Raw genomic sequence first — 15,437 nt, 5'->3', positions numbered from 1 at the left:
AAGGTTATTATACTTAATAATAATAGCACGTGTGCTGGAAGAATGATGTTCCTGTCAGTGTCTTTATATGCGTGTGATTGGATTAGTTGTGCATCTTCATTACCTCTGCAAGCCAGAGACGCTAATCTCACTGACAGGAAAGAGTCGAACCGTGGGGAACGAACGGCGAGCAGTGGGCGGAGTCACAGCTTACAAATACTGGCCCAGGAAACCAGTGTCCACTCACAGTTTACCTGAAGCCACACACAACACTACAACAACAGACAGACAGGTGAGTTACTTGTGTGTGTGTGCGTGTGTGTGGTGATGGATATTATTTTTTTTTATAGTTTATTAAGTGAGTCTGCAGCCAATTTTTATTTTTTATTTTTATTACAATTGGACATTTAACATCTTATAGCAAATATATAGTATAGTAGTAACAGATAATATTATTATTTTGATTAAAGTCCTATAATTAATATATATAAGTATTTATGGGGAATGGTATTTCAGTATAAATATACATTAGATATGTTTATTATTATTATTATTATTATTACTACTTTTTTAATAGTTTTTAATAAAAATGAGTCTGCAGCCAATATTAAAATTTTCAATCAAATTGGATATTAGACATTTTATAAGTAACACATTTATAGAAGTAATTATGAAGATGATGATTATAGCTTTTTTATAAAATGAATCTGCGATCAGTATTAGAATTTTAGAATTATATATAGTATTAGAAATATATAGTAGTAATTATGAATATTATTATTATTTGATTTATAGATTTTTTATCAAATTAATTTGCAGTCAGTTTTAGAATTTTAGAACTATATAGTATTAGATATTTTTATTATTATTATTATTATTATTAATAGGTTAAAATGTTAATTAGTTTTTTAATCTTATAACACATATATAGTAATATTATGTAGATAGACAGGAAGCTAGATATTATTATTATTAATTCATAATAGTTTTTAAGAATATTTATTAAAAGTAGTGTACATCTTAAATAATACTTATAACATGATGATGATTATATACATGTAGTTATTAATAATAATTATAATTATTATTAATAATAGTTATAGTATAGTAACTGGTGACAGATTAGAGTAAAGCTGTGGTTGTGTTTGTGTTGAGCTGTTACTTTAGTGTTGAGTCATCGGCTCAGAGCTGAAACTGCTGATGTGTGTGTGTGTGTGTGTGTGTGAGATTACAGATACACATTCACTGCTCATAGCCACATGATTCCAACATTGAGAATATTCACATACACAGCCTTTCTGTAGCAGGTCATGGGAAAACAAGGACTGATCAAATGCAATGCATCTGTCAAATTCAGAAATGTATGAAGTGTGTTTTGATGGTCGTTGTTTCTGTTTGTGCTCCAGCAGACAGAATGAGTCCCAAACGCATCATCTACAAGAAACTCTCCAGAGACAAATCTGTGAGCGTCTGTCCGTCCGTTCACTTTCGTTTGTGTTCATATTTCATGTCATTGTGTCCTTCTGTTCTGTTTTGTGTAATTTTGTGTCTGTGTTGTGTACATCATAAGTTAAATGTTAGTCATCAGTGATTGGTTAACGGTGTGTGATGTCATAGGTGGGCGTGTACATGGGGAAACGGGATTTCGTGGATCACTGTGATTTCGTTGATCCTGTTGGTGAGTCTTTTATTGGTCACATGACATGTATATAAAAATAGTTTTTAGTAAGCTGTTATTGTCTTGTGTGTGTGTGTGTGTGTGTGTTTTCATTTACTCATAAACCCCCAGTTGGTAGTGGAAACCATGTTTTTAGAAAGAAATAATAAAATCATATAATCAATGCCTTTTACCAAAATGCAAAACATTTTAAATGATTTTAACACTGTGAAGCCAGATATATGAAATGAGTCTGAAAAGGAAATTTTTTTGAAACTGAAGAATTTATTGAGCCTTTAGAAATATAATTTTCGTTAAGTATAACATTTGACCCATTATGACTCATATAATCTGATATAGTGAGAATAAAGAGGAAAAGCAGCTCACTTTTATTAAATAATATTCAATTTGCTGCAGAGGCTGATATTTATATGAACAAAAAGTGATGAAAAAAACTCTGAGATGCCCTAATTTGCATGATACCGTGGACTTTATTGGGTTAAATGGATCTAATTCTCTGTTGTGTGTGTCAGACGGTGTTGTGCTGGTGGACCCCGAGCAGGTGAAAGGAAAGAAAGGTGAGACAGGTTGACAGACAGATGTCAGTGTGCAGCTGTGTGGATGAGTTAGTCTGTATTCCTCTGCTCTAGTGTATGTCATGCTGTCCTGTACGTTCCGGTACGGTCGGGAGGATATGGACGTGATGGGGATGGCGTTTCGCAGGGACATCTTCCTGTGCTCTCGACAGATCTATCCTCCTCTGCAGGACAAGGAGCGCAGCGTTCATACCAAAGTACAGGAGAAGATCCTGCGCAAACTCGGAGACAACGCATACCCCTTCTTCTTTGAGGTGAGAGTCGTTCAGGGATGCTTTTATAAATGAGAACAGCACAAGAGTTGTCCAGACGGACATTAACTTTTACTTTAAGTGTTGTGATTTCTCTCAGTTTCCAGATAACCTGCCGTGTTCAGTGTGTCTGCAGCCGGGGCCCACAGATGTAGGAAAGGTAGGGTTTTTTTCATTTATTTATATACATATAAAACTCACACGCATGCTTTTAGATATAGTTAACTGTAATAACTGTGTGATTAATTGGAAAGTGTATAAATGTATGTATTTGTGCAGCATTGTGCAGTGGAGTTTGAGGTGAAGGCGTTTTGTGCAGAAAATCAAGATGAAAAAGCCCAAAAGAGGTTAGAAAATTCACAGGCACACACTGTTCTTTACCAGACCAACATAAGACCACCTAAAAGAGCAGAACCAGACCAGAACAAGACCAGGACATTGCAAAATACAAACTGTATGACAGAGTCCGGCACTGTGAAAAAAAGTCTTACCTAATTGGGAGATAAAGAATTCAGCTTTTTCTAAATATTACATTTAAAGAATTTGGTTTTTGGTGTGGTTTTTTCCACACAACCAATAGTTTCTCGGATGCAGTAAAACAACCACAAATGTGACAGAAAAGGTCTGACGTGCATTTGCATTTTCTTCTGTCTCTGGCCATAATTCTAGCATGAAATAATTTAATTCATTGGGCTGAGAATTAAACAAAGAGCTGCAATCTGGCTCAGAAGAAAACAGGAATCATGTTTGTGGACGTTTTTTGCTGTTTAAAGGAAAATACAAGACAGCTTCACTTTCTAAGCAAAAATGCCATACAATGCATCATTTTGTGAGAAAGTGTGACCTGCTCAAGTAATCAGCATCACACAGTTAGTAATAGACAAGTATTGTACTTAATTCGAGCAGTGTTATCTCTTTATATAGAGAAGTATGGCCAACTTCATCTGCATGCATGCAGCAGTACATCTAATGCAATATACTGTATATGTAATGCAGTGTACTATATAGCAAATCTAAAATGATGATTTCTTTTAATTGTCACATAATGTGAACTATATCATCGCCCAGGTCAAATCTGCTAAATGCAACTATAAAGCATGTAGATTTTATAAGCATTTACGTTGTGATGCTCTGTAAAGATGGTGTTGATGTGGTCTCGAGGGTCTCTCTACACGATGTGTTTCTGCAGGAGCTCGGTTCGGCTGGCCATCAGAAAGATCCAGTACGCTCCAGATACAGGAGGAGCGGCTCCATCGGCCGACACCACCTGTGAATTCATCATGTCTGATAAACCGCTGCACATGCGTGTCAGTCTGGAGAAAGAGGTGAGACGTCCTGCATCATATCTACAGCAATCACAACCATGAAGAAACATTCAAGAGATTCACTACTTTTATTAGTGGTATAAACGATGAGATTGTCGATTGTTACAGACGTATTACCACGGAGAGGAGATCAACATCAGCGTGGACATCGACAACAGCTCCAACAGGAACGTGAAGGACTTGTCAGTCTCGGGTGCGTGAAGACTTGTCTCTCTAAAACGGATGAGAACGTGTGCTTTCAGTGAGTTACAGAGTGTTTTCTGTTTCTCTGTGACAGTGGAGCAGGTCACCAATGTGGTGCTTTACTCAAATGACAAGTACGTCAAAACTGTGGCCTACGAGGACACCATGTGAGTACAAACACACCATTCTTATGAGAAGAGGCGGAGTCAGTGATGTCACAGTGATGTCACATGCTCTCGACATAATAAATGAGCATACTGTATAGCGTAAGCATAAAAAATGTGTAAATAAACAAGAATAAAATGATATTCTAATATATATTCAAATAGATAAAAAGTTCGAAATTGTAATAATGTTTCACAATATTGCACAATACTTTTTTTGTGTATTTTATATATATATATATATATATATAAGGCTTTTATAATGTTACAAAAGGTTTCTATTTCATATACAGTACAGACCAAAAGTTTGGAAACATTACTATTTTTAATGTTTTTGAAAGAAGGTTTTTCTGCTCATCAAGCCTGCATTTATTTGATCAAAAATACAGAAAAAACAGTAATATTGTGAAATATTATTACAACTTAAAATAATAGTTTTCTATTTGAATATACTTTAAAAAAAATAATTTATTCCTGTGATGCAAAGCTGAATTTTCAGCATCATTCCTCCAGTCTTCAGTGTCACATGTAACATCAGTCGAACACATGATCATTTAGAAATCATTCTAATATTCTGATTTATTATGAGTGTTGGAAACAGTTCTGCTGTCTAATATATCTGATCAATAAAAGGTTAAAAAGAACTGCATTTATTCCAAAAAAAAAAATATATAATAATATATATTCTAATAATATATTTTCTTTACTATCACTTTGTATCAATTTAACACATCCTTGCTGAATAAAAGTATTGATTTTATTTAAAATTTAAAAACAAATTACTGACCCCAAATTACTGACCAGTAGTGTATATTATATCAAAATATTTATATTTTAAAAACATGGCTTCTTTTTTTTTTTTTTTTTTACTTTTTATTCATCAAAGTATCCTAAAAAAGTATCACATGTTCTGAAAAAATATTAAGCAGCAGAACTGTTTCCGACTTTGATAATGAATCATCATATTAGAATGATTTCTAAAGGATCATGTGATAATGATCCTAAAAATTCAGCTTTGCATCACAGAAATAAATGATCATTTGAAGTATAATACATTTAAAAACTATTATTTTAAGTTGTAATAATATATCACAATATTAATTTTTTTTCTGTATTTTTGATCAAATAAATGCAGGCAATTATATATTAAGAAATATGGTATTTTAAATTGTAGTAATATTACAGTATTTACAGTGTCTGGTCAAATAAATAATGGGCATTAGAGACTTCTCTCTTACTGCCAACAAATGCTTTTTACGTTGTGAAGCACATCTCTGATGTTTGAAAGTACTCACTAGGTTCAAATGTAACATCCTTTGTGATGTCACTGTCAGTTATGTATCATTGTTTTGTAACGTTTGTGTTCTGTTTCTGATGTCACAGGGACACTGTGCCGTCTGGGACGAGTCTGAAGAAGTTTTACACTCTCTGTCCTCTGCTGGACAATAACCGTGAGAGACTGGGACTCGCTCTGGATGGGAAACTAAAGCACGAGGACACTAACCTGGCCTCCTCCAGCGTGTGAGTGTGGATCATTCAGCACCTATACACTAGAAACATGTCGTTTTCAAAGTTGTAATGAGCCCTTTCCACTTGAAAATGTCATGTTTCATTTAATGTGTGCCTACTTGCAGTTTTCTTTTTTAAATTACTTTTTTGTTTTTTATTGTACAGTACGTGGATGATCTAAGACCCTAAATATCCATAGAGGGAAAATTCACCCCAAAATTAACATTTGCTGAAAATCATCCAAGATGAGTGTGTTTCTTCATCAGATTTGGAGAAATGTAGCATTGCATCAATGGATGCTCTGAATTGAATGGGTGCCGTCAGATTGAGAGTCCAAACACTACAATAAACCACAAACATCTCAGTGCTCTGGATTATTGTGATGTTTTTATCAGCTGTTCGGACTCTCATTCTAACGGCACCCATTCACTGCAGAGCATCCATTGATAAGACACTGATGCAATGCTACATTTCTCCAAACCTGATGAAGAAACAAACTCATCTTGATCTTGAATGGCCTAATTTGAACTATTTCTTCAATATTCTGTGCAGTGTGAAGGATGAAGTGCTGAAGGAGATTCTGGGCATGTTGGTGGCTTATAGGGTGGTGGTGAAGTGTAATGCAGCCGGGTGAGTGAGCGTGAGCAGCTTTGAGTTTAGGTTATGCTAAGCTAACTCATAACTGGTTGTTAGAGAAGATGCTAATGTCTTTGTTTCTGCTCTCTTACAGCATTGTTGGATCCAGGTGAGTGTTGAATCCAGCAGAAGTTGTCTAGACTTTGTGAGTGTCTACGTTTGTAAGATGTGATCGTGTGTTTTCAGTGAGGTTGCTGTGGAGGTTCCCTTTAAACTCATGCATCCCAAACCTGATCCAGGTGAGCTGATCACATTACCAGGTCTGATAATACAGCGCTTCTCTTTCATCACAGAACCTCGGTTTATAACATCAATTAAATTAAATGCACATACATAGCACTCACATAACCTACATTAATTAACATGAATAAATAACCAGATGTTCATCCACCTAGCACCTAGTTCTGAACTCAGAAAAATCTATATAAGTGCTCATAACAATACCAGTGTTATATTAGTATAACTGAGCTATTACTATAGCTTTTTCATTGGGATTTTAATTAGTAAAAAATACTTTTTTGATTTGAGTTGATTCATTAGTATTTTCTATTTAAATTTTGTCTTAGTTTTAAAGTTTTAGAATTTTTTTTTTTTTATGTTTATGTAGTTTTTATTCATTTTTATATCAGTATTAGTTATTTTAATGCATCAAGTTAAACTAGGTGAAAATGTGAGAAGCTGGCTTTGCAACTAGATAAAATCAAATTAATTCATTCAATTTTCAACAAAAAAAAATTAATTGAGATTTATACATCATCCGAAAGCTGATAAATAACCTTTCCGTTGATGTCTGGTTTGTTAGGAGGACAATATTTAAAAAAATATTAAGGAAATCATCTTTAAATTCGTCTAGATTAATTCTTAGCAATGCATAATACTAATCAACAAAGAAGTTTTTATATTTACAGTAGGAAATTACAAAATATCTTCATGAAAATGATCTTTACTTAATATCCTAATGATTTTTGGCATAAAAGAAAAATTGATAATTTTGATGCAATGTATTGTAGACTGCTTCTGAGTCACATATAACACTGTTTTTTTTTTTATAACACTGTTATTTTCCTGCTTTGAAGCAATCTGTGTTGTATAAAGCACTATAGAAACAAATGTGACTCGACCTGATCTGATAAAAACTGAACGTTTTCTCTTTTCTCCCTGTTCTCCTCGTCCTAAAGAGAGGTAAGCCACAGTTATATTTTCCATTGTGATTGTGCATTATCTGGGTTTATATTCAGTGGGGTTCATGTAATCTTACACTGTATGTTCTGTTATATAGTAGCCTCGTGTTATATAGTCCTCGTGCCTCTGATTCCACGTGTTTGATGCACAATGTGTGGCGTTCACTTCCCTGTCTTTCATCTGCAACAACGCGCACACACTCTTGAGACGATAAAGGATCCGCTTTAGTTCAGGGAGGGAAAGATGAGAGCGTGAGGATCACTGATATCAGTGTCCCATCTCTTGTGTGGAGCGTTGTTCTTTCAGTAAATCTCTTGTTAGTGTTCAATAGAAACTGTACTCTCACATCAGAACAGGGGTGTGTGTCGTCGACATAAAACACCTTTGTTCCTGTTTTCTGCTTTACTGTTCCTCTTCCTCTTCACATCTGTGATTCTATAGGCATTGATCGAGTCTCTCGTCTGTCTTTTTGTGTGTTTAGTGAAGACACAGTTGACCTGGTGTTCGAGGAGTTTAAACGCTCGTATCTGAAAGGAGTCATCGGCGACGATGATGAATCTCCAGCTGAGCCTTGAGAGCCTTCTCTATGGAGTGTGCACGTGTATAAAGATGCATGTTGAGAGTATGTAGATGTGCACTAATGTAAGCCAGGAGAGAAAAATCAATTGGCCAAATCAGCATATATTCATAATTATGTGTATTGTAGTAAACCTGAACAACGCTGCTAAATATTTGCATTTTGTTTCAAAAGAACCAAAAAAAAGCTCTCCTAAAATGTATGAAATTATTATTCCATGTATGATCTTAGTTTAAAAGGCTGCTTCTTTGTATTCTCAGATTATAACTAGATTTCAGTAAGGATAAACTGATAAATAGTGCATTTTATTTGTCACAAATGGATGTATTGCATAGAAAATTAGAGGCAAATTCTGTTATTTCCCTGTAAATGCTTTGAAATAAAACACTTTGTGACAGCAGAACATCTGATCTCTGTACCAAAATCGCCCTGTAACATATAAAGTGGTAAAGTCTTGTAAAATTAGTTTAAATGCAGGATTCTTATGACCTACTTAGCAGACTTCAGCATTTAGTGTGCTACTTCTTATGGCAGCAATCCAGAGATAAACTCAAACCTGTTTACCTTTAGTAATCTGAGTTTCAGTTGAGGAGTATTCCTCGTTCCTTTAACAATAAGACATGTATTTTAATGTTTGAGTATTGTGTTGTTTATATACTAGTACTGCAGATTTCAGTACTGTTTTTCATTTTTATATATTTTAGTAGTTATATTACTTCAACTCATTACAATCAAAATTTGTCACTTAAAAGGTGTTAAGTTTGGATGTTGCCTAAGTAGACACTAGAAGCAAGACGGCTCACTAGGTTTTGGAACAGTGCTGTTACATTTGAAAAATTCCAAATGGAATCTTCAAATAAAAATGGCTACAACTTTCTGAGGATTTTGCCACTTAACGTGCATCATGGTCTGATCTGTGGATGGTTGAAAAACAGTCAAAAATAGGAGTCTAATTAGTAGTTTACAATTTATTGGAAATAGAAAGGTAATCAATACACAGAACATAAGCATGAACATGTTATGTTGTGTCATATTGTTACATGGTCTCTGCTAAAATTCACAGCACCAAGGACAACATTATTTTGGGTGGGTCCCCTCTTCCCTGCACACACCATGAGAGGTTTCCCAACATAATATTCTGCCTCTGAATAATCCATACTCAAAAAGATATAAGCTCAAAGTATGAGACTATTTTTCTCTCTCAAACAGGTGTTTAACATTTCAACCCCTCTCTTTCTTTACCTTTCAAATCCTTCTCTCTGCTCAGCTATCCTGAGACGCACGTACATGCACCGGCCCACCCAGTTTCCCTGTTCTCATTCTCATTTTCACTCTTATTCACAATGTGTGTCTACTGAATCGCTAGAAGGATGATTTAACAGCTGATTGGTGCATTCCTGCTCATTATTCAAACAAACATCCGGCTGAAAACATGTCTGCCAACCCGACTGATTCCTCTCGCTGTGAATTATTGGGTCATAATACAGCAAATGCACTGTAAATAACCACCGCACATATCCACCTGGAGAACGAATTCATTCCAAGGATGAAAAAGAGAAGGCTCTGTTTTCAGCCGAAGGTTTGCTTCTACATACAAACTACATAAAGTTGCTTTAAAATAGAATCTACGTGAAATATGGGATATTATTGAAACAATAGAAGCTTTGGGGTTGAGGTTGAGAGGTGGATCATTTTAGACTTTGGTTAAGAGTTTAGGGTGAAGTTAGAAGTTTGGGTAAATGTTAAGAATGTTGTGTGTAGTATAAAATTAGGGTGCAGGTCCAGGGAGTTTATAAAAGATTGGGTTTGGAATGTTGGGTGTAGGTCTGAAGTTTGGATGAAGTTTTAGAATGTTGAGTGGTTTAGACAGATTAGGGTGCAGGCCTAGGGAGTTGATAAAAGTTAAGGTTTAGAATTTGGGGAGGAGGTAACCGTTTAGGGAGTTGATTAAAAAAAAATGTTGATTTAGAATGTTGTGTGTAAGCCTATGGTGTAGTAAAAGTTTGGGTGAATGTTAACAGATTAAGCCATAGCTTTCCCTATCCTTTCTTTTGGAGACTTGGAATAAACTGCGAATAAACTTTGCTCATAGTATACAAACGAACATGGAGAAATACATATATTAATTTCTGTTAATATTAGTTAATAAAAAGACAAAGAAAAATCATGTTTTTTTGTTGCCATTATGTGACATAGCGGTGTCTGACTACGGGCGATGACATCATCATTTTCAACAATATACGGATTCGTTGTACACACAAAAACGCAAGGGCGTAGTTTTCAAATTTATCCACTCTGGGACCTGGTTTAAAAAGAAAAAAAAGTTTTACTCTCCCAAAACGCTGTATCCGTGTGGACGAAACACCCACACGACACAAAATGTATGCATATACAGCTAACCAGCTTTAGGGAGTAGGTCTAAGGTGCAGTTAAAAGTTTGAGTGAAGCTTGAGTGTAGGTTATCAGTTTAGGTTGCAGGTCTAAGAAGTAGACCTAGAGTAGAGTTTAGGTACAGAATGTTGGGTGTAAGTCAAGGGTGTAGATAAAAGTTTTGGTTGGCGGTTTAGAATGTTGGGTATTGGCTTAGGGAATAGGTGAAATTTAGGTTTATATTTCAGGGTATAGATTAAGCGTTTAGGGTCTAAGGCCAGGGGTCTCCAACACTTCTTTTGGAGAGCTACCTTCCTGTATTCTTCAGTTCTAACCCTGCTTCAACACACCTGCCTGTTACTTTGATGTAATCCGGAGCACTTTGATTAGCTGTTGTGTTTGAATAGGTTTGGAGCTCAAATCTGCAGGATGGTAGCTCTCCACAAGCATCTTGTCTGGGCTGTAGGTGGTGGTTTAGAATATAGGGGTTGGTTAGGGGTTTAAGGTATAGGTAAGTGGGTAAGGTATACATATGGGTCTTTACAGACGTTACCAGGGAAGATCACGGTCAGGGAACGTCGGAGCGGTTCCATTGTTAGCAGGGTTTACAGAGAAATCTCTTCCAAACATGTCATTACATTTTTCTGGGTACAACAAATACCCGCTGAATGTGCTGCTGGACTCGGAGCCGGTGAACATGCCGTTAGTGGTGGTGTCTTTCACCTGCAGCCACACCCAGTCACCCTGGTTCAGACTCAGCATCACCTGGTGAGAGGCGGTGTTCATATCCACTGGCGTAGTTGTCTTCACTATGGCCTCGAAGTTGTGGAAGAGTCCGACCTTTAGCAAACGGGTGGACACTTGCAGGTGGTAGCTAAACACGTAGGTTCCGTTAACCGGGGCGGTGAAGACTCCGTTATCAGGGTTGAACTGCAAGTTTGTGTTGTAGATTATACGTTTGAAAGGCACTGGCCGGCTCGGGATTGGATAGGAAGTGAGTAAGGCGGCAGAGAAAGCAGATTGCACAGAGGGTGAACAAGGTCCGGGCATCCCAGGCACTCCCGCATCTCCCTGATTACCTTTAGGTCCTGTGGCTCCAGATTGACCCGTCAGCCCTGTCGTACCCTGGTCTCCCTTCTGACCCTTTTCACCTGTTTGACCCTGGGCTCCTGGAGCCCCATCAGGACAATTGCACAGGCCCTGTGGACCTAAGTCACCCTTTTTTCCTGGTAAACCTGGAACGCCAGGCTCACCCACCACACCTGGATCACCCTTCAACCCTTTGGGACCAGGGTCTCCATTAAGCCCAGGTAACCCCCGTGCACCTGCAGGGCCGGGAAGACCTGTCTCACCTGCCGGCCCTGGTAAGGGCACACAGGTTTCCGGGCACTGACCATCTTCTCCCTTTGGACCCTGTTCTCCCATAGAACCATCAAGACCAGGGTCACCCCTATCACCTGGGAAGCACATATATAATAACATGGTCACCAAGGCCTATGATAAACATTGCTTGTATGTAAATGGTGATAGATTAACAAAGATTCACTGACCTTTAAATCCCCGGTCTCCCTTTGGTCCTGAAACTCCGGGATGACCAATGTCACCCTTATCTCCGGCGTCACCTTTCTCACCTGTGGGTGTGTGAATTTCAATTGTTAGAAGATTGATTTAAATGAACACCTGTTTCGGAGAGAATCTAACTGACCATGGTCTCTATGATCTACTGTTTCCAAACATTTTGGGTGAACGTTTAGAATGCTGGGTGTGGGTTAACACATTAGGGTGCAGGTTTAGGAAGTCAAAAAAAATATTAGGTTTAGAGTTGGGTGTAGTTAGAAGTTTGGTTAAAGATTTGGAATGCTGGGTATAGGTCTAGGGAATAGGTAAAGTTTAGGTTTAGAAGGTTGGGTGTAAGTTAAGAGTTTGGGTTACAATTGCAGATTTCAGGGTGTAAACTAAGAGTTTAAGGTCTAAGGCCAGGGGTCTCCAATTCTCATTTTGGAAAGGTACCTTCCTGTATTCTTCAGTTCCAACCCTACTTTAACACTCCTGTCTGTTACTTTGACGTAATCCGTAAAAAGTGAAAATTGCCTTCATTTACTCACCTTCCACCTGTACGGGTTTCTTTATTCAGTTGTAGACAAAACAAGGTATTTTGAAGAATTTTGGTAACCAAACAGCTGCTGGCAACCATTGACTTATTGATATTTATATATATATATATTTTGCACTATGGAAGTCAATGGCAACCAGCAACTGTTTGGTTACCAAAATTCTTTTCTTATGTTTAACAGAAGAAAGAAACTTTTCATTTTTCAGTGAACTATCCCTTTACATTTACACTGGTTTTTGGAAATGCATCCAAAACAGTACCTTAAACCATTGGTTTCTTCACTATAAATGTGAAGATTGTTGCATGGGAAGCTACAATTTTAAACTAGCCTCCCCAACATTGCTACACACACATTCATACTGAAGTAAAATCAGTGTGTCATACGAGACTTGTTGTTGAGTCTCACCCTTTATGCCGGGACGTCCTGTGAATCCTGGACGTCCGCGAAGCCCAGAGAGGCCTCTTGGACCTGAACTACCAGGAACTCCTGTGAGTAACAGATGCAGTTAGTAAAACACTCGATGATAATAAACAGAGCATATGTGAGAATATGCTGTGGAGTTTGTACCTGGCAGTCCACGGTCGCCTCTGTCTCCTTTCTTGCCTTGGTTTCCAGAGCAAGCGGAGCAGATGCAGAACCAAGGAACCTGGTCTGCTGTGGGTGGAACCGGAGCTTCCAGAATCATCTGACAATAGGATAAATCAGGCCCTACAAATCCTGTTGGTCCTTGCGTTAAGTTGTCAGGGGGAATTAACCCAAATTCTGTCCCACGGAATTCAGGAATAAAAGCACACTGTCCAAAAGATAAGCACACCAACACCCCCACGATATCCCTCATGTCCTGTAAACAAAATCACAGAGTTGAATCTAATTACAGAGCACCTTTCAAATATCATGTCACTGTCTCACATCAAGAAGATTCAAGAATATTTTCATTTGAGTCATTGCTGGATTGCATGTTCTGACCAGTTGCAATAGCGACTTTGTTGCTTTAAATAAAAATGCATTTCACAAGAGAATGCCTTTTAAGATTTTAACTTTAAAATGTCACGTTTGATCAACTGTATACATTTGCGAAACTTCCAAGTGAAAAATAAGTGTCATTTTCATCAGTTACAGACATAAGGTAATTAAGACAGATACATTGATCACCCACCATGTTCCAGTGAAGCAGCGTCTTGCTCGTGAGAAAAAAATCTCTGATGTTCTGACGCCCTGCATTTATATACCTGCACCTGCGCAAGTGTGTTTGTGTGTGTTTGACCTCTGGGACTTGGGATTTTTCTCTCTCTCCGTTCTCTGTGACCTCATTACGCCAGAATATCATGAGTAATAATATAGCAGACAGAAAACAGGAGAAAGTTTCTGCCTTTGTGTGTGTGACACAGCAGTGTGAGAGCAGGCGCGGCTCCGTCAGGACTGTAACAGGAGAGAGCGGATGCGTCTCTGGAGATGATTTATAATACAGGGAAGGATGGGAACACGACAGGCCTCCGACCCGATCCAGATCAGATCTCACACAAACACACACTAAAACACACACATACAGAGGATTCTCTTTCTCTAAGAGTCAGAGTAATACCTAGAATATCTTATCACGGATCTGTGAAGAGTATCCCATAATGCAGCAGTACATTTGTTATTTTAGTCTTTTATTTTGACAGCTATAGCGCCACACTGAATTTATTGAAGAGTGAAGGCTGTGCTATTTATTTAAATCAGTTCTGACTGTCATTTTTATTTTTCACAGTTTATGATGCAGATCTTGTCTGCATATTACGACTTAAACTATAGTTGAAAGTCGTTTGTTGAAAAAACGCGGCTTTCAAAATATTTCACCGTTTGCTTGAGCATCTTGAGCAGGAACAAACAAGAAAATGGTGTTTGTTTACAGTAATGTGTAGCTTGTATTTTTTGCCCCACAAAGAAATATCCAAATAGTTTGTTATTTGACAGTTTTGTTGATCATGTGGTTACGTTTCACGTTTTTATGAGAATAGCTTTTAAAAGGGCAAAATAACAATAACTGTCTTTTCCCTTTCTGTTATCCATATGTGCATCATGTGAATGTTTCAAAACGTTTTTCCCACTGCAATCTTGACTTTCACTGTAAATGCTTTTATGCGAAGGCAATTAACAGTTGTGCTCATAAGTTTACATAACTCTTGCAGAATCTGAAAATAATGGAATAATGAAAATCCCATGTTATTTATTTATTAAGTACTGTCCCCATTTAACCCCATTTAAAAGTTTACATACCCTTCAATTTTAATACTATGTGTCATTTATTTGATTTTTATAAATTCTGTTCATTAAACATCTATTATGTGAAATAGCTTATTCAGGACAGTACTAAATAAAAAATAACCTGCCGTTTTCATGATCCCCCTTATTTTGTTTCCATTATCAACATATTGCACATTCTGCGAGGGGTATGTAAACCTATGAGCACAACTGTATAGTATATATTGTTATCAATATTGATACTTTAACTGAACTGAGATGAATCAGAATTAAACTATATTGAGCTGAATGATGATATGATCTTGTAAAATCAACAAATAATAACAAATAATTGGCAATAATTCAAACAATGGATCATGCATGAAATTCGCAAGTAGAAAAACTGATTTTTTTACAACAAAAAAATACATATTTTTACAATGTAGTTACAATTACACACATTATGCAGGATCATTTACCATCTCAGTTTTCTTCACAGGGTAGCATGTAAAAAGAGTGAATTACTGTGAAAGGTGTGTGTTTTGTGTGTATTCGTGAAAGAGAATTAATGAGCATGTTGCTGAAGTCAATGCTGTGTTGTTAGGAAAGATTGTGTTATTATTTGAAGGCAATGCATCCTGATGAGAGCTATAGTGTGTGTTATTGAGCAA

General features: G+C 37.0%; 2 protein-coding genes across 2 annotated transcripts; one reads left to right on the top strand and one right to left on the bottom strand.

Moving 5' to 3' along the window:
• The first annotated feature begins 182 nt into the window (after positions 1 to 182).
• On the top strand, positions 183 to 8,462 carry LOC127972618 (S-arrestin-like). Its single transcript, XM_052576259.1, has 16 exons — positions 183 to 271; positions 1,386 to 1,441; positions 1,597 to 1,657; positions 2,170 to 2,214; positions 2,287 to 2,486; positions 2,584 to 2,643; positions 2,763 to 2,830; positions 3,673 to 3,808; positions 3,917 to 4,001; positions 4,086 to 4,158; positions 5,539 to 5,676; positions 6,217 to 6,294; positions 6,395 to 6,409; positions 6,487 to 6,539; positions 7,479 to 7,482; positions 7,964 to 8,462. The coding sequence occupies exons 2-16, from the start codon at positions 1,394 to 1,396 to the stop codon at positions 8,055 to 8,057; spliced, it is 1,158 nt and encodes a 385-aa protein (XP_052432219.1). The 5' UTR covers positions 183 to 271; positions 1,386 to 1,393; the 3' UTR covers positions 8,058 to 8,462.
• A 550-nt stretch (positions 8,463 to 9,012) lies between these two features.
• Positions 9,013 to 13,821, bottom strand: LOC127972854 (complement C1q and tumor necrosis factor-related protein 9-like). Its single transcript, XM_052576682.1, has 5 exons — positions 13,700 to 13,821; positions 13,111 to 13,384; positions 12,949 to 13,029; positions 11,980 to 12,060; positions 9,013 to 11,886 (listed from the first exon to the last, which is right to left on the bottom strand). Exons 1-5 carry the CDS (start codon positions 13,700 to 13,702, stop codon positions 10,979 to 10,981), a joined length of 1,347 nt encoding a protein of 448 aa, XP_052432642.1. The 5' UTR covers positions 13,703 to 13,821; the 3' UTR covers positions 9,013 to 10,978.
• Positions 13,822 to 15,437: the final 1,616 nt, after the last annotated feature.

Source organism: Carassius gibelio, chromosome B15 (genome assembly GCF_023724105.1).
Source record: "Carassius gibelio isolate Cgi1373 ecotype wild population from Czech Republic chromosome B15, carGib1.2-hapl.c, whole genome shotgun sequence".
NCBI classification, from domain to species: Eukaryota; Metazoa; Chordata; class Actinopteri; order Cypriniformes; family Cyprinidae; genus Carassius; species Carassius gibelio.
Note: the sequence above shows the minus strand (reverse complement) of the source record. Positions and strands in the feature narration are given on the sequence as shown.